The sequence below is a fragment of the Dicentrarchus labrax genome, unplaced genomic scaffold (assembly GCF_905237075.1).
Source record: "Dicentrarchus labrax unplaced genomic scaffold, dlabrax2021, whole genome shotgun sequence".
Taxonomy (NCBI): Eukaryota; Metazoa; Chordata; class Actinopteri; family Moronidae; genus Dicentrarchus; species Dicentrarchus labrax.
In genome coordinates, this window is record NW_026136703.1 from 7,952,781 (window position 1) to 7,971,914 (window position 19,134).

Genomic DNA, 19,134 nt, shown 5'->3' on the forward strand with positions numbered 1-19,134 from the left:
TTATAAAGAAATTGAACATATTGTATGCTCTGAATTTTTATTAATTTTAACATCAAAATTGAATGCACACTCCTGAATAGTCTCCAAAGTAGCTGTGTGCATTGAATTATAAAAAACAGAAGTATTGTCTGGCTTATTGTTTGTCTCAGGTGACAAATAAGATTGAGGGTCTGGATAATTCTACTTCTTATATATTTGGAGCAGAAATATCTGATCAAAAGGCAACACATTCCCACTTCAGTTATTTAATCCCTAACTTTTATTTAGAAAATGAACAACACATTTCCAAAGTCATTTATAAGGGATGAAACACACATTCACACACACTATCTTAGATAGATATATCTTTATTCTGTAGTACAAAGTGATTTAAAATAAACCCTTTTCCCAGTTAAAAAAGAAAATGCAATAACCCACTTAAAATGCAGAAGTATCCCATGATCGAGGCTACAGCCATGCCAACATCTGTCTAAGGTAGACACTGTGCTTTGAGCTAAATACAGATGTCACCGTGCTAACATGCTGATATTTAGCTTGTATAATGATAACCATCTTAGTTTCGCCTATTCCCAGCTAACAGTAAAACAGAAAATGCAGTAACTTATACAATGAATGTAAATGAAAGTACATCAGAGAAACATAAGACTTAAAAAGGTACATTGTAATGCCTATTTATCATGGGATAGGTTGAATTTTCATTGTATTTCACAATACATTAACTAGGGGCGTAACAATATGCATTATTAATGATGTGATACAAATTTTGTGTTCTTGATCCAAGTCAGTTTCCAATGCCATGCTCTTAATCAATATTGGTATATATTATAATTTCTATAACATTATTTTTGTTCAGTTCTAAACATAGCATTTGCAACAAATGAAACATTTTTAACCTCAGTTAGAATGACAACACACTCATAAGATCCAGTCCTAAACTGATTTTTGCTCTGGCCATTGTGATTTTAAAAACTGAGAACCTTATGTCTGCTTCCTCGCATTTGTTCTCCTGATCTACTTTGCAGTGGGAAAGAGAGATAGGAAAGAAAACAAGGCGGAATAGGACACCGTTTATTACACCCCTGACATTAGAAAATATAAAAGTAAATGCCCTTTAATTGCTCATTTGCCCATTTGCTGAACAACACATTTTATATTTATTTTCTTTCACATCATCAGCTTCTGTAATTCCAAATTAATCCTGCAGCTCATCTTCTCTATCAGGTTAAGTGTACATCGAAATGTACATCCACTGCAAATTAAGAAGAGATAGATTATTAATGCACTTCAATATATCTGTAGCACTTGTTAAAAGCATAATCAGAGAGAGAACTAAAACTAGTAGAACAAGCATGCGTAACACGATACACGGGGGGGGATGGTATTTGAAACAAGTACAATTGCCAATGAGATATTTTCCTTCCTCTGTTTCAAAGGTAAAAACTTGAACTACCTACAGATTTCCAGACATTTTTAACACCTCTGAATAAGTTTTCTTACCTCTGATTCTTGAAGAGTCATGGTCATGCCATCAGTCAACTGTCTGAAGATTTCTATTGACAAAGACACAAATTCTTATTACGCTAGAAACTGTGGAGGAAAGCAGTGGGCGACAGATATGTCTGCCGCAAGCAGTGACATTAATTCAAAATGTGACTCGTCATTATTGTATTTTTGTATTTTGACCAGATAATGGATGCTTGATGAAAAATCAGACTGTCACCAAAGTGACTGCAATTCATCTGTAGGCGAAAATGAATGTGAGCGTGCCACATGTTATGGAAAACCATCCAAAAGTTGTTGAGAAATTTCACTCAAAACCATAAATGTGGACCTTGTGGTGGCAGTCAAGAAAAATACTTTTGTAATGCTACATCCTCTCACTTCGTACAGTCTGAACACCAACATGCACCTGTTTCCTCCCTAAATACAGAGAAGACACTGTTTTACCATTAGGGGTCCCACAAGTGTTTACATCAAGTGTAGCAGAGATTCATTCATGACAACTTTTTTATCTCTTTCAGTAAAAAAAAATTGAAATGTGTATTCCAAAGGAAGAGAAAAAAAATTTTGCTGGTCACAGAGAAAGGAGACACAAACTCCAAACCAAGAATACAATTTCAAGAATAGTATGTACTTAAGTAATGTTATGTATGTAATGTAACTACTGTTATCAGCCATCCAAACTGACTTACGGTTCATGCAGTCGAAGCGAAGAACCAGACTGATGAAGCTCTCCAGTGTAATGACTCCAGAGGAGGAACCGTAGCGTAGAGCCATCAGATTCAGCATGTCATCACTGATCCTCATTCCTGACCAACAGGTCAAAAGATTAGATGTGATTTCTTTTAGGTATGCAACTAACTATTGTTTTCATTGTTGATTAATCTGTAGATTATTTTTATTTCACACACTGACAGTCACACTGTCATGGTTTACTAGAATATGTCCTACTATGGCAAGTCAAAGTGTCTGCTGTGAAGGGTTGTGTGTATGGTTGTGCTTGGACTCCCTGTGTTTAAGTACAAAGTGGCTGGAAACTGTTTAAGTACTTAGATGTTCATCAACAATGTGTAATCTCTTAAAATACATTTGTCAAACATAAGAGGATTGACATTACACAATTGACAGCTCAAGAGTATTTATATTGTTTACACGCAAACATGCTGTACTATAATAACTCCTTAGGAATTGGAAGATGTGGAGGGTTAGGGGGGTTGGACCAAATTGTGGTAACATTCGTTGCACAATCCCAGCCATTTCTTGGTGCTTGCTTAATCTTGTCTACTGCAGAAAAGACTTTTCATAAAAGAAGCAAAGAGTGGGGATAATTCCCAAATATGAATACAGATTTCTGTGGCAGAACTTTGATCTTCCTATACTCCATTAGATGATTAATGGAGTGCAATGCCTTATATTTATCTTGTTATCCTTTACTTATGTACAAGTTTGAATGCACAGCAATGTTGCATACTATATATATATATATATATAATGTACACTTCACAACCAGTGTGTGTATATTATATATCTGGCAGCTTGTTCCATAGCACTGTATGCATCAAAACCTTTAATCCTAAAGCAAAAATGTACGAACAGTTGGCAAGATTATGTATTTTCTGTTGCTGTGTCATTAAATTTAAAATAAGAGGGGTGAATCCCAGGATGATTCAGTTATGTCTATAGTAGACAAAAAGAAGTGGTTGGTTGTCTACCTGAAGCCATGATTGCGTTCCTGAGCTCTTTCAGTGACAGTGTTCCTGTATGCGAAACATCGGTGCGGAAGAAAATGTCCTGGTTAAAGAGAAGACAGTTCATGTGAATCTCTGAGCTAAGTACAGCAAGGACATCCAAACCCTGATCTGTAAAATCTTTCTGATCTAAATCAGGATGAACTCTCTAACTCTACATTCAATTCTGTAATTATAAAGGAGACAGCATCTTTGTTTGTTGTGACATGTTTAACCTTTACTTAGTTCCTTTACCTTGTATGTCTGAATCTTCTTCCACAGGCGAATAAATTCCTCACCATTAAGTCGGCCGGTGATTGAGGTCTAGCCCAACATTAAGGTATTAAGGTAGCACATGTTGTGTCATGTCTTAGCCTGACCTTTAAATATATTTGTGTGTGAAACTGTAAAAAGGGCAGGCAGGTTTTGGCATGTACACGGGTTGTATGTACCAACATTTACTTTGAGAAATTCCCTAAAAGGCACAGTAGCAGCCGAGATGAAGAAAAGGGGTTTGAAAACATACAGTTTTTAGTACACCACTTCACAATGACTATCACAAGAGGATACGTCCATCAGAGCAACCATGCTGCGACAGGCATCAATAGTGAAGCCTCCAGATTTCAAGTCTCCTAAATAAAAACAGAAGAACAAGAAAAAAAGCATGACAGGATCATTTGGCCAAAACAGTGCAACATAGCAGTGCTACACAAGATCAGTATATATATTTTTCTATTTGGCAAATATGCTGTTAAGTCTATTGGAGTTGTACAGTCCAAACCTTTTAGGATTCTGTCATTTAGAATGCCCTGGAGCTCCTCTGCACCCACTTCTTCATACTTGAGATGGAATGAAAAGGAAAAACTTGGCTCACATAGTGGTTCTCATAATCACGGTTGTATTGAGGGGAAATAATGCATGCTACAGGTTTCAATGGGTTTCACAGAAATCACATGTAGGTGCAGTTGTTTCTATGCCATTTAAAATTCCTGATCCAACAGAGCAGAAGAAAAGACTAAAAGCAGCAAAAAGAATAATCATATCGTTCAGGCAGAATATACCGCACAGACATGTACTGTACACAATGTTTCGATATCAAAAAAATATTCAAAATCCATTATATTTTAATTAAAAGAATAGTTCAAATTTGCTTATTTGCATTCTAGCTGAGTGTTAGATGAGAGGATAGTGATACCACTCTCATAGAAGTATGCTATTAAGCTACGGCATGCAGGAGGTTAGTTTAGCTAAGCACAAAGACTGGGAGCAGGAGAAAACAGCTAGCCCTGCTCTTTCAAATGAGGTAACAAAATCTGTCTACCAGCACCTGTTAAACATGTTATGTCTTGTCTGTTTAATCTGTACAAAACCAAGGGGGAAGACAATAATTCTCTGTTTTGCTGGGGGTTGTGTGGCTGACTATTTCCTGGCGGAGATCAGTAACTTACAGGAGTCTATGCTTGTGGACACTGCAGCAAAGCAAATGTTTTCCAAAATGTTGACCTATTGCTTTAATGTTGGGTTCAGACAACACAAATATGTCTTTTGTCTGTCTGTTTGTCACTGTGTCAGATTTGGCGATAGAGTAATAAATTCTTGACACATTGCACGTTGGCCCCTGACCGATCACAGCTTGCCATCTTTCATGACCTGCATTGATGTCATCAGGAAGGAGGTGATAGGGGACGAATTTTGGGAATAACAATGTAAACAAGCAAGGGCTTCCAAAGTGGTTTGTATATTTATCTTTCCTCCTCTAACAGTGCTACCTAACAGCAACAACATCATTCCTCTTTTGTTTCACCATGTTCGTGGAAGTTGGACAATGTCACAGAAAACATTGCGGAATGTGTCATAATTTTACTTTAATTTTGATACACTACACAGGATAAAACACTCAACTGACCCGTCCAACATCCATTTTTGTTTGTCACACTCTAAATTTGTTGAGCCGTGCTATTATCAGGCTGATATTGTATAGTCTGAAACTAGCATAAGACACACAAATTACCTGGTCAGAGTACTGGCGGAAGAAGTTTTTCTTGTTTTCGTCGTCCTCTACATTTTGGACTGGTGAGGGCTGCAAAAGATTGAGTGCTTTCAGCTCCAAATGAATTAATGCACTGGGCAATATGTATGTGTTATATGGTATGAATGTAATCAACATAGCAAATAACATGTAACACAACAGCAATACCACAATTAACAATATATTTTAACACTTTGCACACCTGTTCTGTTTCCACATGTTCATGGTCATGGTCATGGCCACCAGAATTCTCACTGAGAGGAAAGACAAAAGACATCAGTATATTACTTGCGGCCAATGTTTAGCAGCAGCGCAGGATTACAGTATTTTCATTACATTGGTCAGTAACGAGTAGTGTGAGTGACTAACTGGACGTGGGTCTCTGCCTTGGACAGGATGGTCAGGATGAAGGAGGCTGTCTCATTGGAATTGAAGGTGGACGGCACAATCAGGTATTCACCAGGCTTCAGCATTGTGAATGCCATCACCTCACGTGCATCCAGGTAGGTTTTAGTTTGGGCAACAGGACTGTTTCTGCTGAAGAAAGAGGCTGGGAACTTCCCCCTCTGTCCCGCGTACTGTAATACCAATAATGAATAGATGTTTCAATTCTATGCAGTTCTCTCCATAGCAGCACAGTGTAGGTGATATACTGTGTATTGGGCTAAAAATTTTACTTACTTCTTCAGACACCTTGGAAGAAATCCGAGGAAGATGAGTTCATGTTAGGGACAAAACAAAATTAGTTCAAGTAAAATCATAACATTTTTCAACAGCTACTTCCTCATGTCTATGCGTTACACATATCTATAAGTCCACACACTGTGACAGAAACAATAAAAAGCTATTTTCACCTCAAACACAGAGAATCCAATGTGGAGATTTTTGACCAGGCGTCTGTTCCTCTTGTCAGGTTTTTGCATGAGAGACACCAGCATGTTATTTTCCCCCTGTTCTGCAGAACAGTCACTGAGTAATTTTTCAATCTTGACTCGATACTGTGGATTAGTCCAGAAGGTCTCTGGTAAGAAAAGACGCAAACACATTTTGCATTGTACCATTTTGCCAAGAGAAGTGTGAATCTGAAGAATGATAAAGACAATCGTGCAGCCAGTTCTTCATCCAGGGAAATTGTGCTTTCTTTGTTATGGAGCCTGGTGTATGCACTGGATAATATATAGACTTTTAAAAAGATCATCAATTGATGTCATTAAAAAAAAACAACAATAAAATATATATAATTGATCCATTCAATTTGAATTTAATGAAAAATGTAATTTAATAAGAAAATTAATAGTCCCATTCCTTATTCCTTCTTAACTGAAGAATTAGTAATTAATCTTAAAATGGAATTACAAAATGTGTCAAATTTAAAAGTGTCAAACTTTACAAATATAAAATAAAGTTAAGGTAGTTAAGTTACTTTGAAAAACTTGGATTGTGTGTTTAGGGAGGAAGGGCTATTGATACATTTATAAAACTATTATACATTTTTAATTCAATTTGCATTTAAATAATGCACGGATAATTTAAAAAAAATCGAATTGCCATCCTTCAGTTTTTTATGGCTTAGTACTTTTGAGGCGATAAGTTTGTATACCGAGGTTATTCATGCATCCTCCAGCAGTGGTTCCTGCAACCCATCTGCCCTCATAGAAGGAGGCCTTCCAGTGGCAAGAAGTGCTTCCATCAAGGAAGTCGGGGCACAGGCAGCAGATGTCGAGATCTGAGTAGAACCTACAGAAGTCTTCCAGTGTCATCCTGTTGACATCAGAGATAAATTTAGATAACACATTGCTATTTTAGCCTAAGAGTCACACAAGAAAAAATTGTTATTCTGAATCAATCAGTAGGGGTAAGACATGCAAATCTAAAATACAAATTAGCTATAAGTAATACTATGAACATAAAAATATTATATAATCAGTTATGATCAGGGGTGTAACAAAATATAAAAATGATACTGTATCGATTCTCAAAAAACGTATAAATTTTCGGAAACTGCGGGCTACTATGCAAATTTTAGGGGGGTGTTATTTGTACTATGACATGACAGTTTTTCTAAAATTAGATTAAAAAAAGAGATCGCAATATCAAATTGCTCACAGTATCGCAATATATTGCAATTTATTATATCATGACCCCTGTATCATGATACGTATCATATCACCAGTGTTTATTTTCTTTTCAGCAGCCAAAGATTTTTCTAAAACAAATATAAATGTAAATATTCAGTGATTTTTTTTCTTTTGTAGTTGCTACTCTGTATTTGTATTAAATTGTCAAAACATTTTGCATTCAGAAGTTTTTTAAATTACTGTAACATTTATCAAATTTTGATTTCAACATGCTTACCAAAACTCCCCATCTTCATGCACGGAGAGGCACATCAGACGATCTTCAGGACTTACAGTTTGCCAAAGAGGCGACCTTTGGATACAATTTGTAGTAAAAAAAAGAGGAGAACCAACATTGTTATAATAATAATTTTAACATTAAAAGGCAAGTTACAGCACTTTTCATATAACTAAAATGATCTGTGTGCTTTTTCAAGTATAATCTCCTCAGATATATATGGTTTTATTTCTGCATGACACACTAAAAGACTCTGAGATCTCTCTAGCTGTCTTATTGTCTTGACATTTTTCACAAACTGGTTTTGGCAGTTTTCAGTCTAACCAAGTACACTGTGTTTGACAGCAAATGTAGCATGTTGACATTTACCTTCAAAGCCACCACACTTCGCTAAGATTTGCACTTGTTCATCTGGTCAAAAACAACCAGCCACACCTGTTTGCTCTTGGCCCTGAGAGGTCACAGTGAATAATCTGACTCTTATGCTAAAGAAAGCTGAGGCAATGGGGCACATTTCCAGGCCACAAACCACAAATGTCATCTGTCAATGAGTAGTCTTTGCTTTTGAAACAAAGTTTTTCACTACATAGAAAATAAAACATGGTTGGTTCCTCAAAAGTGGACACAAGTTCAGGGCCAAGAGTGTACAGTTACGGCAGGTTGTTTGCCAAAGTGCAAATCCTGGCAAAGTGAGGCAATTTTGTAGGAAAAGTAAACATGGTGCATTTTCCAAAACCAGTTTGCAAGCAACATCAAGACAATGAGACAGCTCGAGACTTCTCAGTCCTCTGTTAAAAAAAAAATTCTTAGGGCATATGTAACTGAGGAGATTATACTTCAAAAAGCACACAGAGCATTTTTCCTCGACACAAGTTATGTTAACACTGACATCATGAACTATCTTGTCTGCTGCTTAAGAATTGAGTAAGGTTTAGGCAAGTCATAATTTGGTTAAGGTTAAGACACTAAGAAACGTTGTTGTTCATTTAGCTAAAGTAAAAAGCAATGCAGTTGTGCTAGCATAGACTGACATACACTCATAAATGAACAACCAGCCACACCTGCGCGCTCTTGGCCCTGAGCTTGTGCCCAAATAGACAAGAGGTCACAGTGAATAATCTGACTCTTTTGCCAGATAAAGTTGAGGCAATGGGGCACACTGCAGGCAACAAACCATGAATACCGTCTGTTAAATTAATGTGACAGGAGAAGTCTTTGCTTTTTGAGTTTTCCTCTTTCTATTTCTCTAGCAGTTGACATTTAGGACATGTCAAAACATAGTCTAACTTGTTTCACTGTTGTTTCACTGATGTTTCACTGATGTTTTCACTGATGTTTTACTGGCACAACTAGTTTAGAATAATGAGGTTAGTACTGTAGGACAACCTTAGAAAGGATTCTCATGGCTCTGTTCCAAATACCCTAATTATTTTGCAAACCACTGTAGAGACTCATAAAGAATATGAAGCAGACACAAATTGTACTCGACAATAAATACAACTGCAATGTATTATTTTTTCATTGGAAAATAATCTCAAAGTTTTATCTCCTGAGGCAGTAAATCAGAGCGATTTCTTCTAAGTTTAGGTCACTTTACTTGTACCTGTAGGTAGATATAGTTTGCTGTAGATACACAAGTCACTTGACCATCTTGACACAAATTTTACAAACATTACCCATCACTCCAGTCTCCTTTCCACTCTCCTTGGCCCCAGGGGTTCCACAAACGCACCATGTTTACTGGCTGCCCTTTGCTCATCATCTGACCAACAATTACCAGAGAATATAAATTGCTATTAGCCATAAAAACATATATATATATATATATAAACTACAGTTTACTATATACTTACTGTACTATATACTATCAATTAACTGAATCTGTGTCAAGCTTTGGTAGGAGCTAAGAACTTGACTGCTAGCTGTTGGTAATATAACTTTAATTAGCACTGAATTGTTGTCTTTAAAACAAATGCAATCCTTCACCTGTTTCACACCCGTGACAGTGTAGGCATGGCCTTGGACCAGTCCATTTGGAAGTACAGTGTTGGCAGATGTTTCCTACAAGATACAGATACTGTATATGTTAGCATTGCAGGTAGTCTTGTGCAACATGTTTTATTTGATTGCATAATAAATTAAGAAGTTTCCAACTCGCAGAAACAAAACCCCAAAGCATTGTTTAGTACTCCCAAAATATTCTTATGATAGGTATATGAGATACATTCTATAAGCAAGGCACTTTGGATCCTTTCATTTATCTATGTACAAATACATGTTCCTTGGTCATTGTGCTGTATTGAAACATGAATTTTAATTGAAGTATTTATACTATGACCTGCAATGGCATTCATCTCTGCTTTATAACAAACGAGATTTGAAGAGATGTCAATTAATAATACTAATATTTACTTAGAGATACAAAAGCTCATGGGTCTGTAGCTTTCAGGCATGTTTAGTATTAAGCATGTAATCTACATACTCAGCTCTGATTTGGCAGTTGACAGGATACTAATGCATATTAAAGTAGTTTATTTTCCGGAATGCATATGTTTCAACACGTCATTTTTCTTTTTTAAGTCACAGTATAGCCAATTAAATTAATATTCCAAAATATGTGGAAGCTATTAAATGCTGTGATCACTTTTTGCAGAATTTTGTTTGTCTTTTCCTTGACAAAGATTGGTCAAGTAGAAAACAACTATGCTCTTCTATTACCTGTGGAAAAAAACAATTACTATTGCCTGTCACTCTGGGAGCATCCAAGAAACTTTGCATATAGCTGAAATATTCACATGGTGAGTGTGTCATGCCCCTGAGCCTTGTCAGCCTGAGAACCATGTATGAACAGATTTATTGACACACCTCATATAAATGGAACCATGCCATCATAATCTGCTTCCTGCTATGACAAGTGAAAATGTTGGCTGCTTGAAAGGTCTATTATTATATCCGACATCCATCTATCAAATACCAAAGAATGTTGCTCAAAAACATATCTTTAACATGTTTTTAATTATTTTTTCAAATCTCATACTAAGATCATCTTTGTAACTACCAGCTAAGATAATCTTAGCCTTAAGATGCTTTAATAAAAAAGGCCCATGGTCTTTTGGATAGACAGTAACCCGGCAGAGTGTCAGCACAGTTCATTAAAAGCAAAAAGAAGTGGGGTTTTGTGTTGTATATTAATACCTACCCCTTGTGGTGTACCACAACCCATTAATGACTTGGATTGGCCTGCTCTGAGCATCAGTTCCCACAGGTTTGGAGGAGGGTCTGACAGCTCGATACACATGTGAACACCACCAGTGAAGTCCACCAAAGCCTCGGCAGGAGTTCCAGCATTCATGTCCGCGTAGGAACCACACACCCTGACACAAATGGGTGGGAAATTACTTGCACAGAAATAAGGCAAATCTCACTTGAGAATATGCATTTTATGACTGAGAAACAATACTTGGCATAGGCTTTCTCCAGCAAAGCAGGCCAGAACTCAGTTGGGTCTTTGGAGTGAACAAAGATTAGTCTGCCATTGATTGTTGGTAGCTTGTCATCTATGACGACATCCACCCAGCTTCCAAATCTCCAGAACTGAGTTGTTGAGAAAGGACAGAATAGGAAGACTTTTATAGCAAAATTAGATATGTATCATTTAGCAGAACTGACTTTTAGACAAATACTGTTGGCATTGGTTGTAGTTTTACCCTGAAGTGGAACAGTCCGCAGTAGTCCTCATCAAATTTTTGCTCAAGAGGGACAACTTGCTCAAGAATGTAATTCTGGAATGTCAGAGCTCCAATAGACGCAAGAAACCAGCAGTTTCCTGAGAAAACAATGTTTATTGAGTTGTCAGAAAGGTAGTGATGGGCGGATTAAGCCCTATGAAGCTTTGGGACTTTGGCACAGGGACATCTGGTAGATCGCCTTATGGGCCTATCATATAGATTGGCTGTAAAATGAAGTTACTTCTAAAGTAGCAGTAGCATCTGAAACCTCAGACAACATCAACAGTCACATGGTATTATTCAGTAAAACAAGCTAAGGAGCTTTGTATCAACCCTCCATCTCTACAGAAATATGTACTAATCAGGCAAAGGCATACAGTAGTATAGTAATGGGTGCACAGAAGGGTTTCCAGATTACAAACTACAGAAAATACGAACACCAACCGAGAGGGCAGAAAACATATTGGTACAATATCTTCTGACGTGTTGCTCTCTGTCCTACTTTTGTCTCTCTGTAGTTGCCAAAATGGCTGGAAAACCAATTTAAGGATTATTATGAATAAAGCAATTTTCATACCAATTACGCCTTGACCAAAGTCAAACCTGGAGACTCCATCAACAGCAAAAGATGGAATGGGAACAATTTTCTGAAACAGAGGAATTGTTGACAGCACAAAGTTGTTATAGGTTTAATATTCACTGTCAGATAACAGTTACATACATATAATATATAACGGCCTGCTTAGTAGGTTTGTCTCCATTATCCTTAGAAATAAATATAAAAAACTAAATTTTTATATCACATATATAACATTGTGATTATGTGATCACATTTGCAGTTTCCAACCACTAAAACACTCACCCCTGGTCTCAGCCACACCACTTGGGCCAGGTGATTGGGGCTCAGTACTCCTTCGCCGATAGATCTTCTGTCAGGGGGGAACATCTCGTCGATGTACCTTACCCGCTTGATGAGACAGTACTGTTTCAGCTGCTGAAAGTCTTGGTTGAGGAACTTCTTAGGGTTGGCGACATTCCCAGAACCATCTTTAATGTGACGTGCATTAATGATGTTCATACACACACCCGGTGGAGGCATTGCTGCAGTGTTTGAACTCTGTTCAGAAAATATAAATCAAAATAAATTTTCTTTTCGGATTCTAGAAAATACGACAGACTGTAGACTAGGTATACATATCAACCTTCATGAGTACACGTTTAATCTCCTACACAGCATTACTCCCCTTTTATATGCATGGACACATGCTAAACACACATGTTAAACCCAAAGAAGCTACAGCCTAAGATCTGTATTAGAATTGCAGGGCCTCTGGAATGCACTCTTGAACTTGAACACAGAAACAGGTATATATAATTAAGTAATATACTATATAGTAAATATGTATTACATTAATTTGGTAATAAATAAGAGGCAGTGCAAAATAAAACAATGCCGTAAAAAGGGCATTAATAAGGTGTGTGGCTGTTATAGCCCATTTTTTGAGAATAAAGTACTATTTTCCTCAATATGCCTGTTTGCTGTCCTTCTCTACACAACTTTATTCTGCCGTTTGGGAGTAAAACAAGATTTTAAAACAAGTGTTAGTCAGTGTGCAAATTGGTTCTTCTTAACCTCAAATAGTATGTTATATAATAACCTACTGTCCATGTTTAGGTATTATCTTTATTAGACAAAAACCTGTTTGCTTTTATCCTATAGGCCCCAGGCCATTCCCAGCCCTCAAACCCCTTCTCTTGTGCCTGTGGCATGAAAAAATAATATAATATGGCCCGCAAAATTATTATTTTTTGCTACTCCTTCATATACAAAAGTAAAGTATAAACACAATACTGTTTTTAATAGTAGTAATATTGTGCTTTCTTGTAGTACTTGAATACTGGTGTGGCCCTCCTAAGAGATGAACATATCAGCAGTGGCCTCAAGCCACTTTGAGTTTGAGAGCCCTGCTCAGCTCTACGCATTTCAATTCCGCCTTTTAGAAAGCGCCAAAGAGAAGAAATCTTCACATGAGTCAGTGAGCATAGCTGTGGTTAGTGTGAGCAATTTCAGGGTTCATAGATCCTGTTGAGCACAGTAAATTGGGCAAAATGGCCTATTAACACACACAAAAAAATTAACTAACAAAAAAAACTGCTGACAAAACGGAGATATCAAAGTGGCTGAATATCTGCAACATGTGCAATAATCTCCAGCTAATCGGCCAATGCTGCAGGGAGCACACAGATAACAGGCAAAATGAATGTTCCCCTTTACCGATTAGCATAAGTGCAGTGGCCTTTACACTTCTATATCACATTCTTCAGGACAGTGCATTTACTTCCACTCATACACATTATTGCAATAAACATTTCAGTGGAACTGCTCTAACTGACTGACAGCTGTCTTGTGCGCAGAGTCACAGTGTTGATGCTGCGTGATATTTAAATTGTGTTCAAGGACATGACAGCCCATAAAAGCAGTAACTTTAGATAGTCCTGAGTAATAAACTAATATCCAACAAGGATTAATTTTCTGAAAGTAAACCTTCAGTAGCTATTAGGGCTGGGCGATATGTCTATGATAAATCGTGTTTAATAAAATCGATTTATCGCCCAGCCCTAATAGCTATAATAACTAGGGAATAAAACAGTTTGTCAGTTATGTTCACAGAGTATTTAAGTTACCTCTCTCTCTCTGGAACTGCAAACCTTGAGTTTCTCTCACCTCAGGATTTACAAACAGTGTGAACAACACTGAACACAGTCTTCCCAGTGGCTCTACTCATGCTCAGAGGGTTCGGTAAATTGGAAGCTGACTGGTGCGTTCACGGACAATCCGTGAAAAGTGCTGCAACATTGTAAGGCATGTGTGTGAGTGTCGAAGTCTGTAACCCCGTTGAGATGTGTTTCCTTTTACCTTAAATCTAGCCCAACCTCATCCTAATTTCTTTCTTTCCTCATTTAAATGTATCAAACGTAACAACATTGATTGTTCAACAGAAATTGGAGCTATGACAACAATGTAAGTTGCTAAACTGTAAGTTTAAGTGTCAATTGACCATTTATGTTATGTTATGTCATGTTATGTTATGTTATGTTATGTTATGTTATGTTACTTGCATATGAAGAGCTTAGACTTACCTAACCAGCCAGAGAGAGAGTCAGAGTGTTTGGGTGGATCATCAAGTGTGAAAGAAGAATCTCAAGTCCTTGCTGTACTAGCCTATCTGCAAATGCCAGAGGCTACTGGTGATCAGCATGGTGTAGTTCTTTTTATGTTTATTTTTTGAATGCGGCATGAGGGCCTCAAGGCCAAGCTCAGTAAGTGCTCATTCTTTCGTAAAGAGGTGAATTATTTGGGCCATGTGATTTCGGCCGACGGTGTCTCCACAGATCCAGGCAAGATTGACGTGGTTGCCAATTGGCCGATTCCTACCACTGCCTCAGAGCTTCGTTCCTTTCTTGGTTTTGCCAGTTACTATCGGCGCTTCGTGGAAGGATTTGCCAAACTGGCAGCTCCTCTGCATAGGGTGGTGGCGAATGTGGTGGCACTAAGACCAATAAGAAGACTGAGCAGCGGCTGTCTAGGTGTTGGGATGATGAGTGTAACCAGAGCTTTGAAACACTGAAAGCTAAGCTCACCATGGCACCAGTGTTGGCTTATGCAGACTTTTCTCTTCCCTTCATCTTGGAAGTTGATGCAAGCTATGGTGGCTTGGGTGCAGTCCTTTCCCAGGCTCAGGCAGGCAAGGTGAGGCCTATAGCCTACGCTAGCAGGGGCCTGCGACCCACCGAGAGGAACATGGTAAATTACAGCTCCATGAAACTCGAGTTTTTGGCCCTTAAGTGGGCCATGACGGAGAAATTTCGAGAGTACTTGTTGGGTAACAAATGTGTGGTGTACACTGATAACAACCCCCTTAGTCATTTGTCTTCGGCTAAGCTGGCTGCTACTGAGCAGAGGTGGGCCGCCCAGTTAGCTTCTTTTTGACTTCGAGATAAAGTACCGTTCAGGGAAGAGCAACACTAACGCAGATGCTCTCTCACGTCAGCATCCACCTGGTCCCCAGGATGTCGCTGCGATGCTTCCAGGCACTGCGATGCCCAATTCTTTGCAGCAAGCTCTGGGGTTGGGAAAGGCAGAGGCGACCCAGGCTGCCACTGCCGCCTTGCCCCAGCACACTTGTTCTGAACTCCATCTCGCTCAGCAGTCTGACCCTGTGATACAGGAACTGTTGCCTTTTTGGAGGGAGAACCAGCGTCCCAGTGGTGAGGAGCGGGCACGGCTCTCGCAGCCCACGCTGGTCTTGCTCAGGCAGTGGGATCGCCTACTGGAGAGGGACGGTGTCCTGTACCGAAGGGTGTGTCGTCCTGATGGAGCCGAAGCCATGTTTCAGTTGTTGTTGCCAAAAGCATGGGTAGATCAGGTTCTGACCCAGGTGCACCAGGAGCATGGTCACCAGGGGGTGGAGCGAACATTGGCGTTCCTTCGGTCCCGATGCTACTGGCCTGGTATGTCTTCCGAGGTGGCTCAATGGTGTCAGAGATGTGAGCGGTGTCAAGTGGCCAAAGATGTGCATCCAAAAGCACATAGCTTCATGGGGCATCTCTTGGCTTCCCGCCCTAATGAAATCCTTGCCATCGATTACACGACTCTAGAACCAGCCCAGAATGGTTTAGAGAATGTTTTGGTGCTTACAGATGTTTTTAGTAAGTACACTGTGGCTATCCCTACTCGGGATCAGCGTGCTGCTACTGTGGCCAGGGTTTTGGTGTCGGAGTGGTTTTATAAGTTTGGCGTCCCTGCTCGTTTGCATTCTGACCAGGGCCGTAACTTTGAAAGCACTCTCATTCAGCAGTTGTGTGACCTGTATGGGATTGTAAAATCACGCACTACCCCATACCATCCGGAAGGAAATGGTCAGTGCGAGCGTTTTAACCGGACGCCCCCCAACTTTTTCTGCCTCCCTAGCCACCCCCCAGGAGAAAGGGAAGTGTGTTGGGCCTCGGTTTTAGTTTTGTTATAAAAAAAACCACCCCCCACCCAAAAAAACAACCCTTTCCCTTTTTTTGGGGGTGGGGCCGGAACCCCCCCTGGACTTTCATTTGTTGTTGGGTGGAGTCCAGATTGTTGGTGGTTTCACCCATAAGTAGAGTGGAGAACAACCCCCCCCCCAGTAGCAAGTAAAATAATGAAAGAGGGAGCCCAAAAAACCTGCCGAACAGCGGGCGGAAAGCCGGTAACCAACTCCAAAATTTAGAATTTAAAAAATGCCAAAGCAGGAAGGTTGGTTTGTTTAATTACATGATTAACAAAAAAAGGGCCCCCAAGAGGAGACCGTGAGAATGAGTAAGGTTAGGGATTGAGAATAAAAAAAACCGCGGGGGGCTATGTCTATTACCAAAAGACAAAAAAACAAAAAAACAAAAACACCCCACGCCACAGGAAGAGGCTTATAGTGTTGGTAAAACTGGCCAATCCTGCTCCTTCCCACTAATCAACCCCCTGCAAGCAACCAACCAAAACAACCAGCCCTTCATTAATATTTTTATTTTTTTTTGATAAAACAAAAAAAATAAACTTCTTGGCCCCCCCCCCCCACCACCCCCCCCACTACAGCTTTCGCTCAAGCGCCTGCAGCAAAAAAAAAAAAAAAAAACTCTTCCCCTCTCCCCCTTGTTTCCTGTAACAAAAAAAACGCCCCCCCCCCCCCCAACACGACGGCCGGCAGTTAAAAAATAAAAATAATCTACCCCCCCCCGGAGAGCTGAGTTGCCCGTCCTCCTTCTTCTTCTGTCTTCAACCTAATTACCTCCCTTTTTTTGACCTGGTAGTTGGTTGGTTTTACTACCTTCCCTTTTTTTATGTTGGGGAGACACAAAAAAAAGGGGAGGGAGAAGGTTAAAGCAAAAAAAAAGGGCGGTCATGGGGAGTTAATTAAAACAACCCCACAACCGGGGGGGCGGGCAAAAAAAACCCCCCCCCCCCCCCCTCCCCCCCCACCACCCCCTCACAGGCGCTTGCCTGGGCAGGCAATTCAAAATACCCGCCACCCCCCTGCCCCCTCTTTCCTCTTTTCTTTTTTTTAATGTCTCCTTGTTTCCACCTGCTTTTATTTCACGAAAAACAACCACAGAGCGGCCCACGGTCCTTTTACCCCCTGTTCCACTCTGGGCTTCGTTCTCGGGGGTGTCTGTGCGCCCTCTCTCTCCTCAACCACAAATGAAACTAAAGCTAAAATGCACGCAGGTAGAAGTCGGCCGGCGTCGCCGCCCCTCTCCCCCCCCCCCCCCCCCCCCCCGGCCCTGGTTAAAAAAAAAAAAACCTTAAAAAAAACAAAAAAAACCTTTAAAAAATTTAGTTTAGTTTGGTTAATGGTATTTATATTTAATAAGAATGCTCGTAAACAGGGCGAAAACCACCAGGGGACAATTGCCGGCCCTGCTCCCCCCCCCCCCCCCCCCACGCCGGCTGCTCTGGCCCTTGTTTTTTTCCTTTTTTTTTTTGCTTTTTTCTCCCTTTTGTTTGTTTTTTCTGTTTCTTTTGTCTATAATTTATTTTACTTTTTTTTTTTCCCCCCCTTTTTTTCCTTCTGCCGTTAAACACACGGTTGCTGTGTTTATACCGCTTTGTCGACTATATGTCTGCTGTTGTGCCCCTACTGCTAGCTGCATAGCTGTGTCTCTGCTGCTGTATGTGACATTGTCCCCTGCTTTGCCTCTGCAGTCACTTATTCCTTGCTGCCGTGTTCTGCGGCTCTGGCTGCTTGGTGGCTTCTGGCTACAGCCGGCTTGCATGGTGAACTGCAGACACCATACTTTTAATCTGTTTATCTCTTTTTATTTTAGCTGAACGATGGTGAGGAGTTAATCCCTTATTTTTGTATTACTTGTTTTGTTTATTGTTTTGATTAACTAGCTTGGTAAGCTTAATTGGTTAACTATTTCCTGCTTTATGTTGTATATTGTTTTTATTATATTATTTATGTTTTGTGTTAAATACTTCCATTGTAACTTTTGTTTTCCCTTCTCAGTGGCTGCAGGCTGGTGGTGGTGTTGGTGACGTGGGTGGTGGTGTCCCTCCTTCTTGTGTGCTGTGCTTCCTTGGATTTGGTGATACCACAGTGTGTGACTGCCACGTGTGTCTGGGTGAACCCTTTTTCTTTAATTTAATTTTGTTGAGTCCCCTTCCCCTTCACCTGCTCTTTCCCCACCAGTAGGCCTCAGCCCCTGATTAGGCTCCCTTTTTCATTTATTGGGATGAATGCTATTTTTTTATAATGATATATATATTTATTAAATAAAGTATTTTTGTAAACTGGGAACCACGTGTCTTGCCTGTCGAGTGGAACGAACCTGTGTTTTTGGTCAGTGTAAAATAATTCCTTGGGTGCAATTCCCAAGGTGGCGTTGTCGTTAACACCAACTAATACTCATAGAGAAATCATTTTTTTTTTTTCCCCCCCCCCACCAACAACAAAATTTTTTCTTCATACATTAAGGTATTACAAAAAAATAAATTAAATTAACTGTAAGTTTATTTGTAATTTATCTATTTTTTTTTTTTTTTTTTTTCATGTTATGTTATGTTATGTTATGTTATGTTACTTGCATATGAAGAGCTTAGACTTACCTAACCAGCCAGAGAGAGAGTCAGAGTGTTTGGGTGGATCATCAAGTGTGAAAGAAGAATCTCAAGTCTTGCTGTACTAGCCTATCTGCAAATGCCAGAGGCTACTGGTGTCAGCATGGTGTGTTCTTTTATGTAATGCTACTGGTAACCTGAGATTCTACC

The 19,134-nt window shown here is 39.5% G+C and overlaps 1 protein-coding gene across 3 annotated transcripts; it reads right to left on the bottom strand.

Moving 5' to 3' along the window:
* Positions 1–331: 331 nt before the first annotated feature.
* Positions 332–19,134, bottom strand: LOC127358896 (calpain-1 catalytic subunit). Of its 3 annotated transcripts, none has more exons than XM_051392432.1 (22): positions 18,973–19,134; positions 12,202–12,456; positions 11,917–11,986; positions 11,319–11,437; positions 11,072–11,205; positions 10,811–10,985; positions 9,598–9,672; positions 9,288–9,373; positions 7,612–7,686; positions 6,857–7,017; positions 6,111–6,277; positions 5,938–5,949; positions 5,626–5,834; positions 5,459–5,510; positions 5,239–5,307; positions 4,009–4,066; positions 3,798–3,859; positions 3,483–3,551; positions 3,213–3,291; positions 2,193–2,309; positions 1,498–1,550; positions 332–1,249 (listed from the first exon to the last, which is right to left on the bottom strand). In XM_051392432.1, the coding sequence occupies exons 2-22, from the start codon at positions 12,436–12,438 to the stop codon at positions 1,223–1,225; spliced, it is 2,106 nt and encodes a 701-aa protein (XP_051248392.1). In that variant the 5' UTR covers positions 12,439–12,456; positions 18,973–19,134; the 3' UTR covers positions 332–1,222. The 3 variants fall into 3 exon arrangements, with proteins under 3 accessions (XP_051248392.1, XP_051248401.1, XP_051248411.1); XM_051392441.1 differs by lacking the exon at positions 18,973–19,134 and adding an exon at positions 14,481–14,551; XM_051392451.1 differs by lacking the exon at positions 18,973–19,134 and adding an exon at positions 14,025–14,172.

Bases quoted from the DNA above. Each gene is read 5' to 3' on its own strand.
- LOC127358896 (XM_051392432.1), bottom strand. From the start codon at position 12,438: ATGCCTCCACCGGGTGTGTGTATGAACATCATTAATGCACGTCACATT. The intron at 11,206-11,318 runs GTAAAACTACAA...TCAACAACTCAG, and splicing joins GCGGACTGTTCCACTTCAGG to TTCTGGAGATTTGGAAGCTG. The intron at 3,292-3,482 runs GTAAAGGAACTA...CTCTTTAACCAG, and splicing joins AGAAGATTCAGACATACAAG to GACATTTTCTTCCGCACCGA.